General features: G+C 42.2%; 1 protein-coding gene across 1 annotated transcript in view; it reads left to right on the forward strand.

The window, feature by feature from the left end:
* Nucleotides 1–206: 206 nt before the first annotated feature.
* LOC149321262 (cAMP-dependent protein kinase type II-alpha regulatory subunit-like) overlaps nt 207–14,138 on the forward strand; it is a 104,206-nt gene continuing 90,274 nt past the window's right edge. The window contains exon 1 of the mRNA XM_089518506.1: nt 207–579. Within this exon, the coding sequence (XP_089374632.1) occupies nt 288–579 (292 nt within the window). The 5' untranslated portion in view covers nt 207–287. The remainder of the gene's footprint in view (nt 580–14,138) is intronic.

The raw sequence follows: 14,138 nt of genomic DNA on the forward strand, positions 1-14,138 counted from the left end.
AGACACACCTACTTCTGCTTCTTCCTCCTGGGCATGCGCAGAAGGGCCGTGCGCGCTTTCCGTAGACCAGGCCCCTCCCCTTTTTAGTCCAGTCCCTTTCTCTCTCCGTCGCGTGCCGGACGGCGACAGCAGCAGCAGCAGCAGCAAGAGCAACGGCTGCAGAGGGGAGTGGGCGGGGCTTTCATCAGGGGACCGTTGAAGGCGGCGGCGGCGCAAGGGCAGCTTCGCTCTGAGGAGGGAGCCGTTGCTGTTGGCGGCGAGCGGAGGAGCCTCCGAAGGCGGGCGCCATGAGCATCGAGATCCCCCCCGGTCTGACGGAGCTCCTGCAGGGCTACACGGTGGAGGTGCTGAGGCACCGGCCGCCGGATTTGCTGGGCTTCGCGGCCGACTACTTCTGCCGCCTCCGGGACCGGCGCGACCAGCAGCTGCTGAGGGAAGGCGCCGCGGCCTCGGCCTCCAGGGCCAAAGGGGTCAACTTCGATGGCGAGCCCATGCAGACCGAGTCCAACGGGGAGGAGGCCGGCGCCGTCGTCGGCGGGGAGCAGGACGAGGACGACGACGAGGACTCCGACTTCGAGCGTGAGTCTCTCCCTCTCTATGTCTGTGTCTGTGTCCTCATAAAGGAGGACAGGGCCCCGCCCAATGGAGGACCCTCCGGAGAAAGGGAGCGGGAAGCCACCTTGCCCTTCAGGCTTCCCTTAAGCCCCGTCCGGAAGAAGGGAGGACCTTTGGGCGCCCCTCCTGGAGGGAAGAACGAAAGCCCAAGGCACTCGAGAAGATACATGCTTCTTAGAGGGAAAAAGGGGAAGAAGCCTTGCCCTTTCCTGCGCTTCTTTAAGGCAGCCCAGGACAGGCAGGCAGGGAGGGAGAAGGGGACTAGGAAAGAAAGGAGGGCTTCCTTCTCTCTCCAGCCCTAGTCCTTGTCGGAAGATGGCATGGCTTTGGCCTTCATGGGGCTCTCTGCACATTGGCTAACCCTGAAGCAGCAGCGCCCCAGAAGGAAAGGCTAGCCAGTCGCAAAGGCTGAGCAGAAGGAAGCAAGCAGAGAGAGAGAGAGCTGGGTCTTCTAGGGCTCTAGCTAAAGGGCTTCTTTTTTCATTGCCTGGTTTTGGGCTCCACCTGACTCTCACAAGGAAATATAACACACAGGCAAAGCCCACAGGGCTTAAGAAATAAATGCTCATTATATATATATATATATATGGCAGTTCATTCAGAAAGGTTGAGGAAAAGCAATGACAGGAGGGTTTACTTCTCTAGCTGTCATTAAAAAAACCAATTGGCTGTTTTTGCACTTGATGTGGATTCTACAATAGAATATGTATATAATATATATATATGTATATAAATCTAGTTGTAGGGTTGTTGTTTTTAAATGCATGTTTCTGGGCTCCTTACCCTCTTGAGGGGTTGTGTATTCAATGGTGGAATGAAGGCGGTGTGTGTGCATATGTGTGTATATGGAGAAAGAACCGCAGGAGCCGAGGGGCTTGTGAGGGGCTCCTTTGCGCAGGGAGCAGGAGGCCTGACCTTGTATGTAGGGTGAGAAAAAGCACAGTCAGGATGGCTGCTTTGCGCCTCTGTCCCTTATTGCTCCACATGCTAGATTCAGTCCAGAGGAACAATCCCTTCTTCTTTCCTTGCGTGTCCTCCTGTGGGGCTTTTACTTCCACTCCCCATCTGCTCTTTCTTTCTTTCCCTGCCTGCCTCTCATTTTTGTAACGTGTGGGACCTTAATCCCACTGCAGTCGTGAGGAACAGCACAGCCCCTACATGTGGTGCGGTGCTCTGAATTGACATGCGGTGTGCATAATAGCCTTTTTTTGGCTTCCTGGAGACATGAATGAATGAATGAATGCTTTCTTATCTTGCAGGGGAGGAGTTGAGATAGCAAGAAGCAAACAAGGGAATCCCTGAGTCCTGAGTGGGTGGCTGTGGGAGTGGCTTTAAGGAGCCTCACACTGTTGCTGCATCCACACTGGAGAAATAACCCGGTTTGGCACTCCTTTAACTCTTTCTGGCTCAAGGCTATGGAATTCTGGGAGTTGGAGTTTCTTATGGGCCCAGAGCAGAGCACATACTCTAACATCCAGAATTCCAGAGCCTTGAGCCAGAAAGAGTTAATGGAGTGCCAAACCGGTTTATTTCTCCAGTGTGGATGCAGCCTCTGTTTCTGGTGTGAGTGGTGGGGAGATAGGACTCTTCACTTCAGTCCCCCAGTCTTTGCACTGAGGTCTTTGCAGAGGGGAAGAGCATATATATATCTGGAGCTCATAATCCTTGAGACTGACCGCAGTTTCTTTCTTAGTATGTGGAAAGGTGGAATATCTACGATAGATCTTCACATCCTGAGTGCGGTAATAGGCTTCCCTTTTGCCTTTTAATTGCTTCTTTCTTTCTTTCTTTTTTTGCTCTGGCTTCTATTAATGGACCTTTTTGCAATTTCGACTCTCTGCCATTTAGGGAAGCCTGTGGCATGCTGGCCGTGTGGTAGTTCAGAAAATGAAGCAGTTGTGTTCAGTTTTTTCCATCTCTCCTTTCCTCTTGTGGGGCATATTCTGAAGAGGAACTGTAGATTACATTGCATATGTGCACAATCCTTCATGGAATTTGATTCGTTTCTATAGGAAGAGATGTAAAACATTTAAAAAAAACCTCTTGACAGTATGAACCATAGCAGTTACCTTTATTTTGGATTGTCCTTTATGTTTTTAAATCTTGCTTTCAAAGCAAAATTGACTGAATTTTCCATGTCTCGTTCTATACTGAGGTTCTAGTACAAGGGGGAAATGAGATAAAAAAGAGAGGTTCAGGGTGGAGCAGCTTGTTTCAGGAGAGAATTTGGACTGGGCCGTCTTTAATATTGCCTGAAGGAGCTTGCCATGATATGGCCTAGTCGTGTCATAATTAAGAACTTAGTTTTGGAAATTACCTTCATCATTGATATCATAGGCCTGTTACAGACGGCCAGAATAAAGCTGCTTCGGGTCTCTTTGGAGGTATGCTGTTTAAATGATGCATGGGTCCTAAGAGTCCGGAGGTCGCGCCAAAGCCACACTCCATTCCTAAGCACTGGAGTGCAGCTTTGGTGCAGCTTCCAGATTCTTTGGACGCATGCATCATTTAACAGCATACCTCCAAAGAGACCCAAAGCAGCTTTATTTTGGCAGTCTGTAACAGGCCATAGATAAGGATGGAACTGTTAGCCCATAATGTGGATGGAGTACTCTTGGAGAATGTTATTCTCTTTCTATGTCAGATAGTGACCTACCATGGATGTCTGTGAGTTTATTTATTCTTTATTTCAAGTCAGAATAAAACAAAGGACAGAGGAAACTTTCAAGGGATCTGGTGGTTGGTGAGAGTTAATATGATGAGGCTGCATATGGCTTTGGCTCTTGCTTGAAAAGCAAGGAAGAGATATGAGTGAAGAAGGTGGTTTTGTTGAGTGGGGAGGAATGGAAAAATCTATTTATTTGATTCCTATCCCACCAATCTCTGTGTAGAGTCCAAGGTGGCCTGTGAGAGAGAATAAGGTGCAGACATCACTTGAAACCATCAGAATAAGAGTCTAGGGGAAACTGCATTCTCTTGTATTATCAACAAAGCTAGGCTTTGTAGGATATACAGTAATCAGTTTTCACGCTGGAGACTTGGAAAAATACAGGCTTTATTCCCTAGTGTGATTGGTGCAGTACAGCATTTTAAAAATGCATATTAATTAAACTCAGAGGAGAAACATCAGGATCTTACAGAATTATAATGAATAGAATTATAATGAATATTGAAATAAATATATTTTACATTTTTCATTGAGGGCCCCCTTTCCTTTAAAAAATGCAGTAGAAGCTGTGCAAAATGAGAGGATCTGTCTTTCCCTTGTTTCGGGCAGCGCAGGTTGTGCTTTTACACCCCACATGTTTTATGTAGTCCTTTAATAAAAAGATACCGATAAATTATCTCAGACGGAGGAATATGGCAGTAATATCCTCTAGAATTGAGAAATGCAGTCACTGTGTTTTCCCCACTTCTGTTTAATGGAAATATAATAATCAGTGTGTTAATAGACAAAATAGAAAGTAGAAGTTGTTAACTGGAATGGCCCCAGATTGCCTCCCCAGATGTGTGTGTAGGTGACATGACCCTGGTTGACTGACGGCGACCCCATGAATTCCATAGGACTTTCTTAGGTAAAGAATAATCAGAGGTGATATTGCCAGTTGCTTCCTCTGAAGGAAGTAATCTCAGAACCACTGTCATTATTCTTTGAGAATTCATGGAGAACAGGAGAGGTCCCAGTGGACTGGAGGATGGCACACGTTGTCCCCATCTTCAAAGCAGAAGCAAAAAAAAGACCCAGATAATTACTGTCCAGGTAATTACTGACATCAATACCAGGAAAGATAATTAAACCGAGAGTGGTGGAGTCTCCTTTGGAGGTTTTTAAACAGAGGCTGGATGACCATCTCTTGAGGGTGCTTTGATTGTGTATTCCTGCATGGCAAAAAGTCTAAGGCCAAAACACACTGCAGAAATAATCCAGTTTGAGGCTGCTTTAACTGCCCTGGCTCAGTGCTTGGGGAGTCTGGGAACTGTAGTTTTGTGAGACATTTAGCCTGTTCTATCAGAGCTCTGGTGCCACAACAAACTACAGTTCCCAGGATTCTCTAGCACTGAGCCGGTGCAGTTACAGTAGTGTCAAACTGCATTATTTCTGCTATTTGTTTTGGACCTAGATGGTCCTGGTGGTCGTCTCCAACTCCGTGATCCTGTGAAATATAGCACACAGCACCTGGTATTCTTTGGTATCCAAGTACTAACCAGGGCTGACCTCAATTTACCTTCCAGTATCAGACGGGATCTATGTAACTGTGTTTAAATATCCATGGCTTGAATATTGCCTTCCTTCAATGCATTTGAAAAAGTGGACTGAAATCCACAAAAATTCATGTGAAAATAAATGTCTTAATGGTGCTGCTAGATTCTCCCCCCTCTTTTTTTCCCTTTATGACAGTGTGGAGTGGTGCCTTGTCATGTTGTTGATTGCCTTTTCTAAGATACTAGTTGGAAGAGCACTTGTTGTGGCTTAGCTGGCTTCACCTGCTTTCCCTAGAAACAGCTAGTTTGGGGCTGGAGGACTTGTCTCTTCCATTCTTTTTTCTCTGGAGGCAGGGGGCCTCAGGAGAGGGTCCTTGTAGTAGGCTGCCTGGGTTGGATAAGGAGGCCTAAGGGTTTTAGACTCCCCAGCTCTAGAATAAGGAAAAGAAAGGTGTTCTAATCATAACAGTTAACAGAAAATCTTGGACACTGACACCTTAGCAGGCAAATAATTTCAAATGACACAAAGAATGAATGATAGGTGATAACACCAAAATGGTTTCCTGGATACTTTTCTGTGTCTATTATTTAGTAAAATAAAGGTTTGCTATGGCTGTTTGAAGAGCTCTGTCCATTAACAATTAAATATGGGGGGGTGGACCATTTGCATTTATTGAATATGGCTTAGATTTAACTGTTGCGGAAATGCATGCCTTGGAGAAAAAGGAAAAACACACAGTTACTTAGTAACTGTTAGCATGGCTTTGTTACAGATTGCTCTGAGCTTTTGGAGGAAAAGCTCCTGTTCTTTCCAGGACCATGTTACTTTAGTACAAATAAATAAAATCCTAACAGTTTCCCAGCATGAACAAAATTTTACTGACTTGGGGACTGGCAGAAGAGCTTTTCATCTCTTCTGCAGTAATTTGCTTCATGTCATACACTGGAAATAGATGTAGAATGGAGTACATTATCTTTTCTCAACCAGCCCGTTTGCTGCATAGAATTCCATGCATTTGCCTACACATGATTCCTTCTCACCTATAGCTATCAGGCTAATACATAAATGCAAGACCACTGTAATAGCAGAATTAAAACCAAATTCACACCACCGTGCACATTTCTAAATAATAATGAAAAAATCCTGACTGCTTTCATTACCACAAAAACTTGTAAGATGGTGTGAAATAGGTTTTCGGTCTACTGCTACAGTAAAACAATTTTGCAAGGGTATGGCTTTCATTCTGAATTATTGCATTCAGTTGCAGTATTTGTCCTCAGGTTACACACAGGCCTGTTACAGACAGCCAAAATAAAGCTGCTTCGAGTCACAGTGGAGGTATGGTGTTTCAATGATGCATGCGTCCTAAGAGTTCAGAAGTCGCACCAAAGCCACGCTCCAGCCCTAAGGACTGGAGTGTGGCTTTGGTGTGGCTTCTGGACTCTTAAGGACGCATGCATCATTGAAACACCATACCTCCACTGTGACTCGAAGCAGCTTTATTTTGGCTGTCTGTAACAGGCCACAGTTTTTCTGTGTTTGCTGACTAAAAAAATTTACCCAAATTTATATTTCTAGCTATTTCAATGTAATTGGCTATATTTACTAAGAGACAAAATTTTATCTATTCTCACAAACTTGATATACCACTTTAAGATTTTTTTTTGACCTGGTAAGGTGACTAGATTAATTCATTCCGTAGGTGTATGAAGCTCTCATAATTAGTCACCACTGAGGTTTATTGCAGCAATAAGTGAGCCCTCAAAATATTTATTTGCAAAACCTACTGATTCTGGGGTACCTTCCCTTCCAAATAAACATTTTCAGAATCAGTACCTAAACATGGTTAACCTAGTAGACAAAGGGTTCTTTAAATAATGGCTGTATAGTGCAGTTTACAGTAACACAAACAGGATGCATACTTAACTATGAAAAGGAATGTTAAAGGATACTCAACATTTAATAAAATTTATCTGGAAAGCTGAGATCCTCCAAACTCCAAAATTGTCCATCTGGCTGGCTGAGATAGTGACACCTTTGCTTTCTTTGCTTTCAGTGAGCACAAACTTAGTTTTCATGCACAAAATTATAAATATTATTATGTATAAAATTAACACCAGGATATGTGAGTAAAAACCATAAATGAATTTCATGTTTATGCTTGGGTCCCATCACTGAGATACCTCATGTATATGCAAATATTTAAAAATCTGAAATCCAAAACACTTTGGATCCCAAGCATTTTGGGTAAGGGAGACTCAAAATGTATTTTCATCTGGTCCTTCATTCAGCAACGTCAAGAGTTTGTGCATGATTCTTCCCTCTCACCACTTTTATTCTCACAACAGTTCTGTGAGGTTGCTTAGGGTAAGCGATGGCAGATGGCCAGACCAACAAACTTAGGATGAGTAACAGCTGAGGGAACAGGGCTGTTGCCTTCATCCCCTTTTCACAACACTGAAACTCAGTGGGCCATATCTATCTCACTTTTCAAAGTCTGTTTTGGGGTGGAAAGGAATAATTGGGTTCTCCATACAGCATTTCAATTACCACTCACACCCATTTCTTGGGCTTTTTAGGGCATGATTTGTCATTTTTAGGCATTTTTTTAAGAGGGAGGAGAGGGGGGTACTGGGAACCATCCCCTGGTGAAAAGTGAGAGTACAATCTGTCCTGGAAGCACTGACCACCCTCTACTCTCTCATCCATCCAGCCTTTAGAGTGCACACAAACAGTTATGATCCATGCTGGAGTTTTGTAAGTTGTTTGCCATTATGGTTTTTTGCTTCATCTTTAACATCCTTTGTTACATATCCCCAAGTTTTACCTTCGATTTATCCACGAGTCATATCAAAAGCTATAATTTTGGCCCTAAAACCTGCCCTCAACTTATACATGAGGTCGACTTATAGTCGAGTATCTAAGGTAGTTCCCATCCATAATCTAACTATTTGCTCTTTCGGACCTTGTGTTATTGCATTTTGTTTCCGGCAGAGGCAAATTCCACGGAGAACTCAAGTCAATTCAATCAGCACTGCTTTCTAACATCAGGTTGCTTTTTTTCAGGAGTACTTACTCTTCATAAGTTTAGTGAGGCAGCACTTGAGGTTAATGGTACCCATTTTGAGTCAAGCATAGTATCTTGGAAATTTTCAGGTGCACTAATAAAACAAATTATTATTATATGTACCAGGATTGTTAAAGAAATTTAGAAGATAAAGTTGCTAATCAGGGGAGATAAGAACAGTACTTGAAAGCTGAACAGTGCCTCATTATTATAAAAACAGTGTCTGTGGAAAACCTGGCCCTCTTCATATAATGCTGGTCTCTAGATCCCACCGTCCTTGATCATTTGTTTGTTTTCTGGGGCTGATGGGATTTAGAGCTGAGCATTATTTTGAGCCCCTATAAAAACAAACAGCTTCATTTATATACTGCTTCATACTGAACTAACAGTGTCTAAATGGTTTACAACTATAAGCTAATTGCCCCCAACCAGCTGGGTACTCATTTTAGTGACCTGGAAGAATGCAAGCCTGAGTCAAGCTTGAGCCACCTTAGCTGGGATTGAACTCATAACCTTATGGTTTTGAGTGAGTGGTTGCAGTACAGGCATTTAACCACTGCGCCACCAGGGCTCAGTGCATTAAGCAAAATAAAACATTTGTGATGAACGTTGGATTGGAAGGCCAGTACTTCCAATGGATGGCAGACAATAGGCAAAGTAGAGAGATGTTTATCCAGAGGCCAGAACATGAACAAACCGTGTTGATAGGCATTGCTTCTACTACTTGAAACTTTGCCTGGCAGCCATAGCACCTGGGAGTGTGGTGGTAGTGATAGGATTAGAGCATTCAAAGTGGAGTGAGCCATGTTCACCACATTTCACATTTTTTTATATACAGAGTATAAGCAAGGGAGGCATGTATAAAATGACTAAAATGGACATTGATAAAAGAAACACTTTTTAAAACATATGTGTTGTTTGCTTTATAAAGTAAAAAGGTATTGGAGATTAATACAAAGGCAGTGCAATTTATTTTTAAGTGCAAAAGTGAATTAAAACTAGAATTGTTTTTATTGGGCATATGAAAGGAGAAATTTAAGGATGTGACCTATAAAGTGATGCATGGTACAATATATAATTTTTGTAGCATTGATTAATTTTTTTAGATATGCTTATATTCATCCATTGAGTGCAAAGGGATTTAGTCCCTAGTATGTGTATTAATAATTATTGCGTTGCATCCTTAGCATTAGTACAGATAAATATTAAAGCTACATTTATGATAGGCTGTATTAACTGTTCCATTTTGTAGTATTCCTTGGTTTCTTAATGTGTCACGTCAGTGGAGTCAGTACACTGTAAGGATGTGAGAAAAGGCCTTTTCAGCTGTGGCACCCCATTGTGGAATAGTTTTTCCTTAGAGAACCAGCTGGTACCAATGCGTGAGCTAAAACACAGCAGTATATTAAAGGCTTGAATCCTTGTTTTTTAATTTGTTTACTTATTTAATTTCTTTAAATAGACTAAAAGAAATTAAATTTACTTTCTTGTTTTAATCTGCTTATATCTGTTTTACATGTAGACATTCTCTGAGATCGCATACTTACGTGTGTGTGTGTGTGTACGTGTACACACACACATATACATACACACACACACAGATACATAAAGTGGTGTCACTAGGGTTTGTGTCACAAGGTGCAGTAACTCATAGTGTCACCCTCACCCCCATCGACTCATCCCTTACCAAACCATACAGAATCCTTAGTTTTTTGTACTAATGTTATATAAATTGCAATTTCCATATATCACTGAATGTAATGGTAATAGTTGTGGCACAAACAACTAGCACAATTAAAATTATATTTCTAAATTACAATATCATACACACAGAATAAATGTGTTTACCTATACTCAAGTTCATGTGGCTAAAGTGAAAATTTAGTAAAATGTGATGTTTTAAAATATTTTTTTAAAAAATATATTTTTAAATATATTTTGCGAAATGTGAAATTTTATTTTAAAAAAACATGGGGCCTCTTCATTCTCCTCTCACTGAGCCTCACCCCATTTACACAATTTCATCAGCATTTTAATGGGACTCAGGTGAATGCCACAACCTGTTTCTACCCAAAGGCAAATGTTTGGAGAGCAGTGGTGTCACCCTTCCTTAGTGTGTCACCTGGTGTGATCCAGCGGCCCCCCCCCCCCCGCATCCCCTAGTGATGCCCCTGTGTATATATATATTAATGCTAACAGTAAATATGTAGCCCAAATGTGTATGGATAATTGACTTTTTAGAAATTATAACTCTGTCTAGCAGATGCTTTGAATTGCTTTCTTGAGCATTCCAGTTCAAAAGAAAGCAAGTCAGAGTTTTTGTTTCAGATAAAGAGCAGAACTCTGACGTTTTGGAGAATTGCCTATATTGGAACAAAATGAGTGCAAATGTTGTTGCCTGATTCTTCTGGCATGGATTTAAAATACAGACTCACCCACCTGAATTTTAATTATAAATTGGTGGTGATTCCACCTCAGGAATTTTATAGATATGCCTTCAATATTTTATAATTGACCTTAAGAGGTAGCTGTCCATTCTCTTGGAAAAACCTGCCTTAAGTATTAAGTATTTTATCTAGACTTTGCTCCCATAGAAAGAATGTTTCCTGTCCTGAATTGTGTAGTGTAGAGAAATTCAGAACTGCATTGGTAATCCAGGACTCTAACTTCCTGTGTAGTTTGCCAGCATCATACTTTCTTCTGATTTTTTCAGTCCAGTAGATCAGATATTTAATTCCAGTTATATGAAATGAGAACAGCAGCAGATATACTTGATGTCTGCAAATCTATGGATGCTCAAGCCTATTAAGTATGGTGGTGTAGTAAAATAGTGTCCCTTAGATAAATGCAAAATCAAGGTTTGCTTTTTGGAATTTATATAACTTTTTTTTAACATTTTCAAGCCATAGGTGACTGAATCCATGGAGAGCCAACTGTACATACATGTGCTAGTTCCTTCCTCTGAAATGTATCTTACAGCACATGTATTTGTTGGTGGTCTCCTATCCAAGTATTAACCACAGCTGACTCTGCTCATCTTCCAAGATCAAATGGAATCTAGTGCCTTTAGTCTCTAGGCCCTTCTTGTTGCAGATCCCTAAAGTGCCAGGAAGTTAAATAGACACCACAACACCAGATAGAGTACTCAGGAATGATCATATTGATAACCATTCACATCTTATCACTTATAGTAAGTCTAGACCAGGTGTAGGCAACCTTTTTGAGTCGGGGGGCCAGGTTGCTGTCCCTCATACAACTGGGGGGCCAAAGCCGGGGGGGTGGAGCTTCCACCCTCCAGGGGCGGAGCCACATGCCGGGGTGGAGCTTCCACCTTCTGGGGGCGGAGCCACATGCCAGGGTGGACTTCCACCCTCCAGGGGCGGAGCCACACACTGGGGGTGGACCTTCCACCGAAGCATCATCATCATCATCACAACCACCACTATCATTGTTACAGCAGACCTTTGTTACAGCACTTTGGAAAGTCACACTGTCTCACCTTGATAAATAATAAAAATAATGAAATGAAATAAAAAGCAATAATAAAAATAATGAAATAAAAAAACAAAATTAAGTGTTATATATTTTTAAAAATTAATGGAAAAAACCCAAGGCAGACCTGAAATGACTCACCTTTCCACCTCCTCCCCCTCTTTCTCATCCTCCTCCTCCTCCTCTTTGTCATTGAGAGGGCATTTTGCAGAAAGAACACCCAGGGCAAGTAGTAATAATACTAATACTAATAAAGTTACAAGCAAGGAAATTACTAAAATGCAAATGAAAATAAACTGCAGCAAGCATGCACACTGTGTCAACTTTTTAAACTTTTTTCAACTTTTTTCTTCTTCAACTGTTTTTACTTCAGTTCACCCCCTCCCCCACTGAACCTTACCAACCTCTCACTGTGGCTGTGGCTGCAGCTGCCGCTCTGGCTCCCTTTCTCCCTGGCTCTGCACTCCTTCTGCCTCTCCTCCTTTCCCTGCTCTTAGGGAGGAGGAGGGCAGAGGGCAAGGTGGAGCCTGCTGCAGGCCCACTGCAGCCCCTGGAGCCCAGGAGCTGCACCGGGGCTCCTAGATGGGCGCCGCCATTTTGTTTTTCAAAATGGCGGCTGAAGTCTCGCATGACCTTTGCCATCCTGAGGTCGCGCGAGACTTCGGCCGCCATTTTGAAAAACAAAATGGCGGCCAGAGCGGCACGAAAACGGGGGAAATCGGCGGCAATCAGCGGCAGGACTGCGCAGGGGCTGGCAGGAAGGCCTTGGCGGGCTGGATCCGGCCCGCGGGCCGCAGGTTGCTGACCCCTGGTCTAGACCCTCCATAAATTGCCATCAATGTCCACTAGAAAATCTCCCAGACATACTAAAATCTACCAAAAACCTAATTCAATTGACCCCCATCTCTGAGGGTCAAGGAGAAAACAGCATCATAGGTCCAGACCTCACTAGGAAATGGTCAGATCATGAAACAGGATAATTTATATTCTGTTCTCACTATTTGCAGACCATCCTTCTCACAAAATGGGGCAAAGACTAAATCAAGTGTCTTGGATTGGCAGCTGCTTGAGAAAGTCCAGCCAATGGGTGTGCAAAACATCAGTTGAGGGAGGGAGGGAGGGAGAGAGCTGCAGCTTTGACCTCGTGAATGACCAAAACCGCAAGTGCCAAGTCCATGAATCCAGAGGGACCACTGTACTAGTAATTGATCTTGCTGTTTTCATAGAGTCAGACCCAGTCAGTCAGACTCAGTTGCTCTGCTATGCCTAATCTTTCTTTTCCTCTGTTAGATTAACAATTTGAGTTTAAGACATGATGCCTTAGATTTTAACTTTTGTGAGTGGAAATCGAATGCATAGATATGGGTTTTCCTATCTCTACTTATGCTCTGTATTCTGTGCTTCCTGATGGTCTGCTTCTGGGTTGAGGGGCTTTTGGAACTACATGGTACAGAGGACTGCCAGTTGCAGGCTGAGTTTGTGGAAATGCCTCCCCTTAAGTCAGATAATAGAAGAACAATGTAGAATTGAAGTGTATGAGCCAAATAGGTCATTGACCAGAAAGATCCTAGTTGACGAACTGACTGAAACTCTAGTTTTTTCTTTGACTTTAGGTCAGGCAGGATCTTAAGATATTGTCAGAATGGGATAATCCTCTTGTATGCCAATATGAACAAGTCTGTGGAAGAGTGAGTTACAACTATAGTCGACCCGTCTTATACACGGATTTTTTATACACGGATTCAAGCATACACGGTTTTAAAATGATCCAAAAAAGGATAATTTTCAAATATCAAACCTTGATTTTCCATTTTTATAAGGGACACCATTTTGCTATGTCATTATATTTAATGGGACTTGAGCATACACGGATTTTGTTATATACGGGGGATCTTGGAACCAAACTCCAGCGTATAACAAGGGTCCACTGTATAATGAAACAAGTAGCTATATGTGGCTATACTTGTTTTGCTTAATAAGTAAAGCATTAAGCTAAATAAACATTTTGTAGTTTTATTTTTCTATTCTTTGCATTGTAATCACTACTATGATCCATATTCAATTTGTTTTATTCCATAGTTTGTGTTTTAAATACTTCTTCCTGGTCTCTGCGACTGTCACAAATGGGTTATCTGTGGCTTTGAAGTGCAGCATTTGGAACCTTCTGAAATATTTATTTAAGCCTTTTGACAGTCTTGCCCCCTCTCTGTACACCTATCAGCCACGCTTCCCACCTAGTTCCCCAGTTCCTTTTTGTCCACTGCTGTCACAGTATCAGTTAGGTGCCTTCTAGGCTGTTTCTAACTGATTTCTCCTGACTGACCTGGTTTTGGTCTTGGTTTTTGGATTTCTCAGTGTTTTGGCTTGGCATCTTGGTTCATATTGTCTTTGATCTCACCTGGCTTGTTGTATCAACTTGGTTTTCCTCTTATTTAGTGCTCTTCTTATTTTGGCTGATTTTTGGCGGTATTTCTTTCTTTCTTTCCCAGATATTTTCAAGATTCTTATGACTTCTTTACCACGAGCTCATGCAGCTGTAAATTGGCAGATAACTGACTTTTTTCTTTAGCTGCAGGGATTAAGATGATCATGAGATGAGACTACACATGAATGTGCACAATTTTAGTGCATAAGGTTAAATAAGTACAGTAGAATGTGTTTATGAAAAATCAAGAGTTCTCTTTGTGAGATTTTCCTTTCATATTTTTAATGGTTTCTTCTAAACCTGATAACAATATTGATCTGTATGAGTGTGCAAAA

Source organism: Sceloporus occidentalis, unplaced genomic scaffold, assembly GCF_023333645.1.
Source record: "Sceloporus occidentalis isolate IW3139 unplaced genomic scaffold, rSceOcc1.0.p SCAF_1, whole genome shotgun sequence".
Taxonomy (NCBI): Eukaryota; Metazoa; Chordata; class Lepidosauria; order Squamata; family Phrynosomatidae; genus Sceloporus; species Sceloporus occidentalis.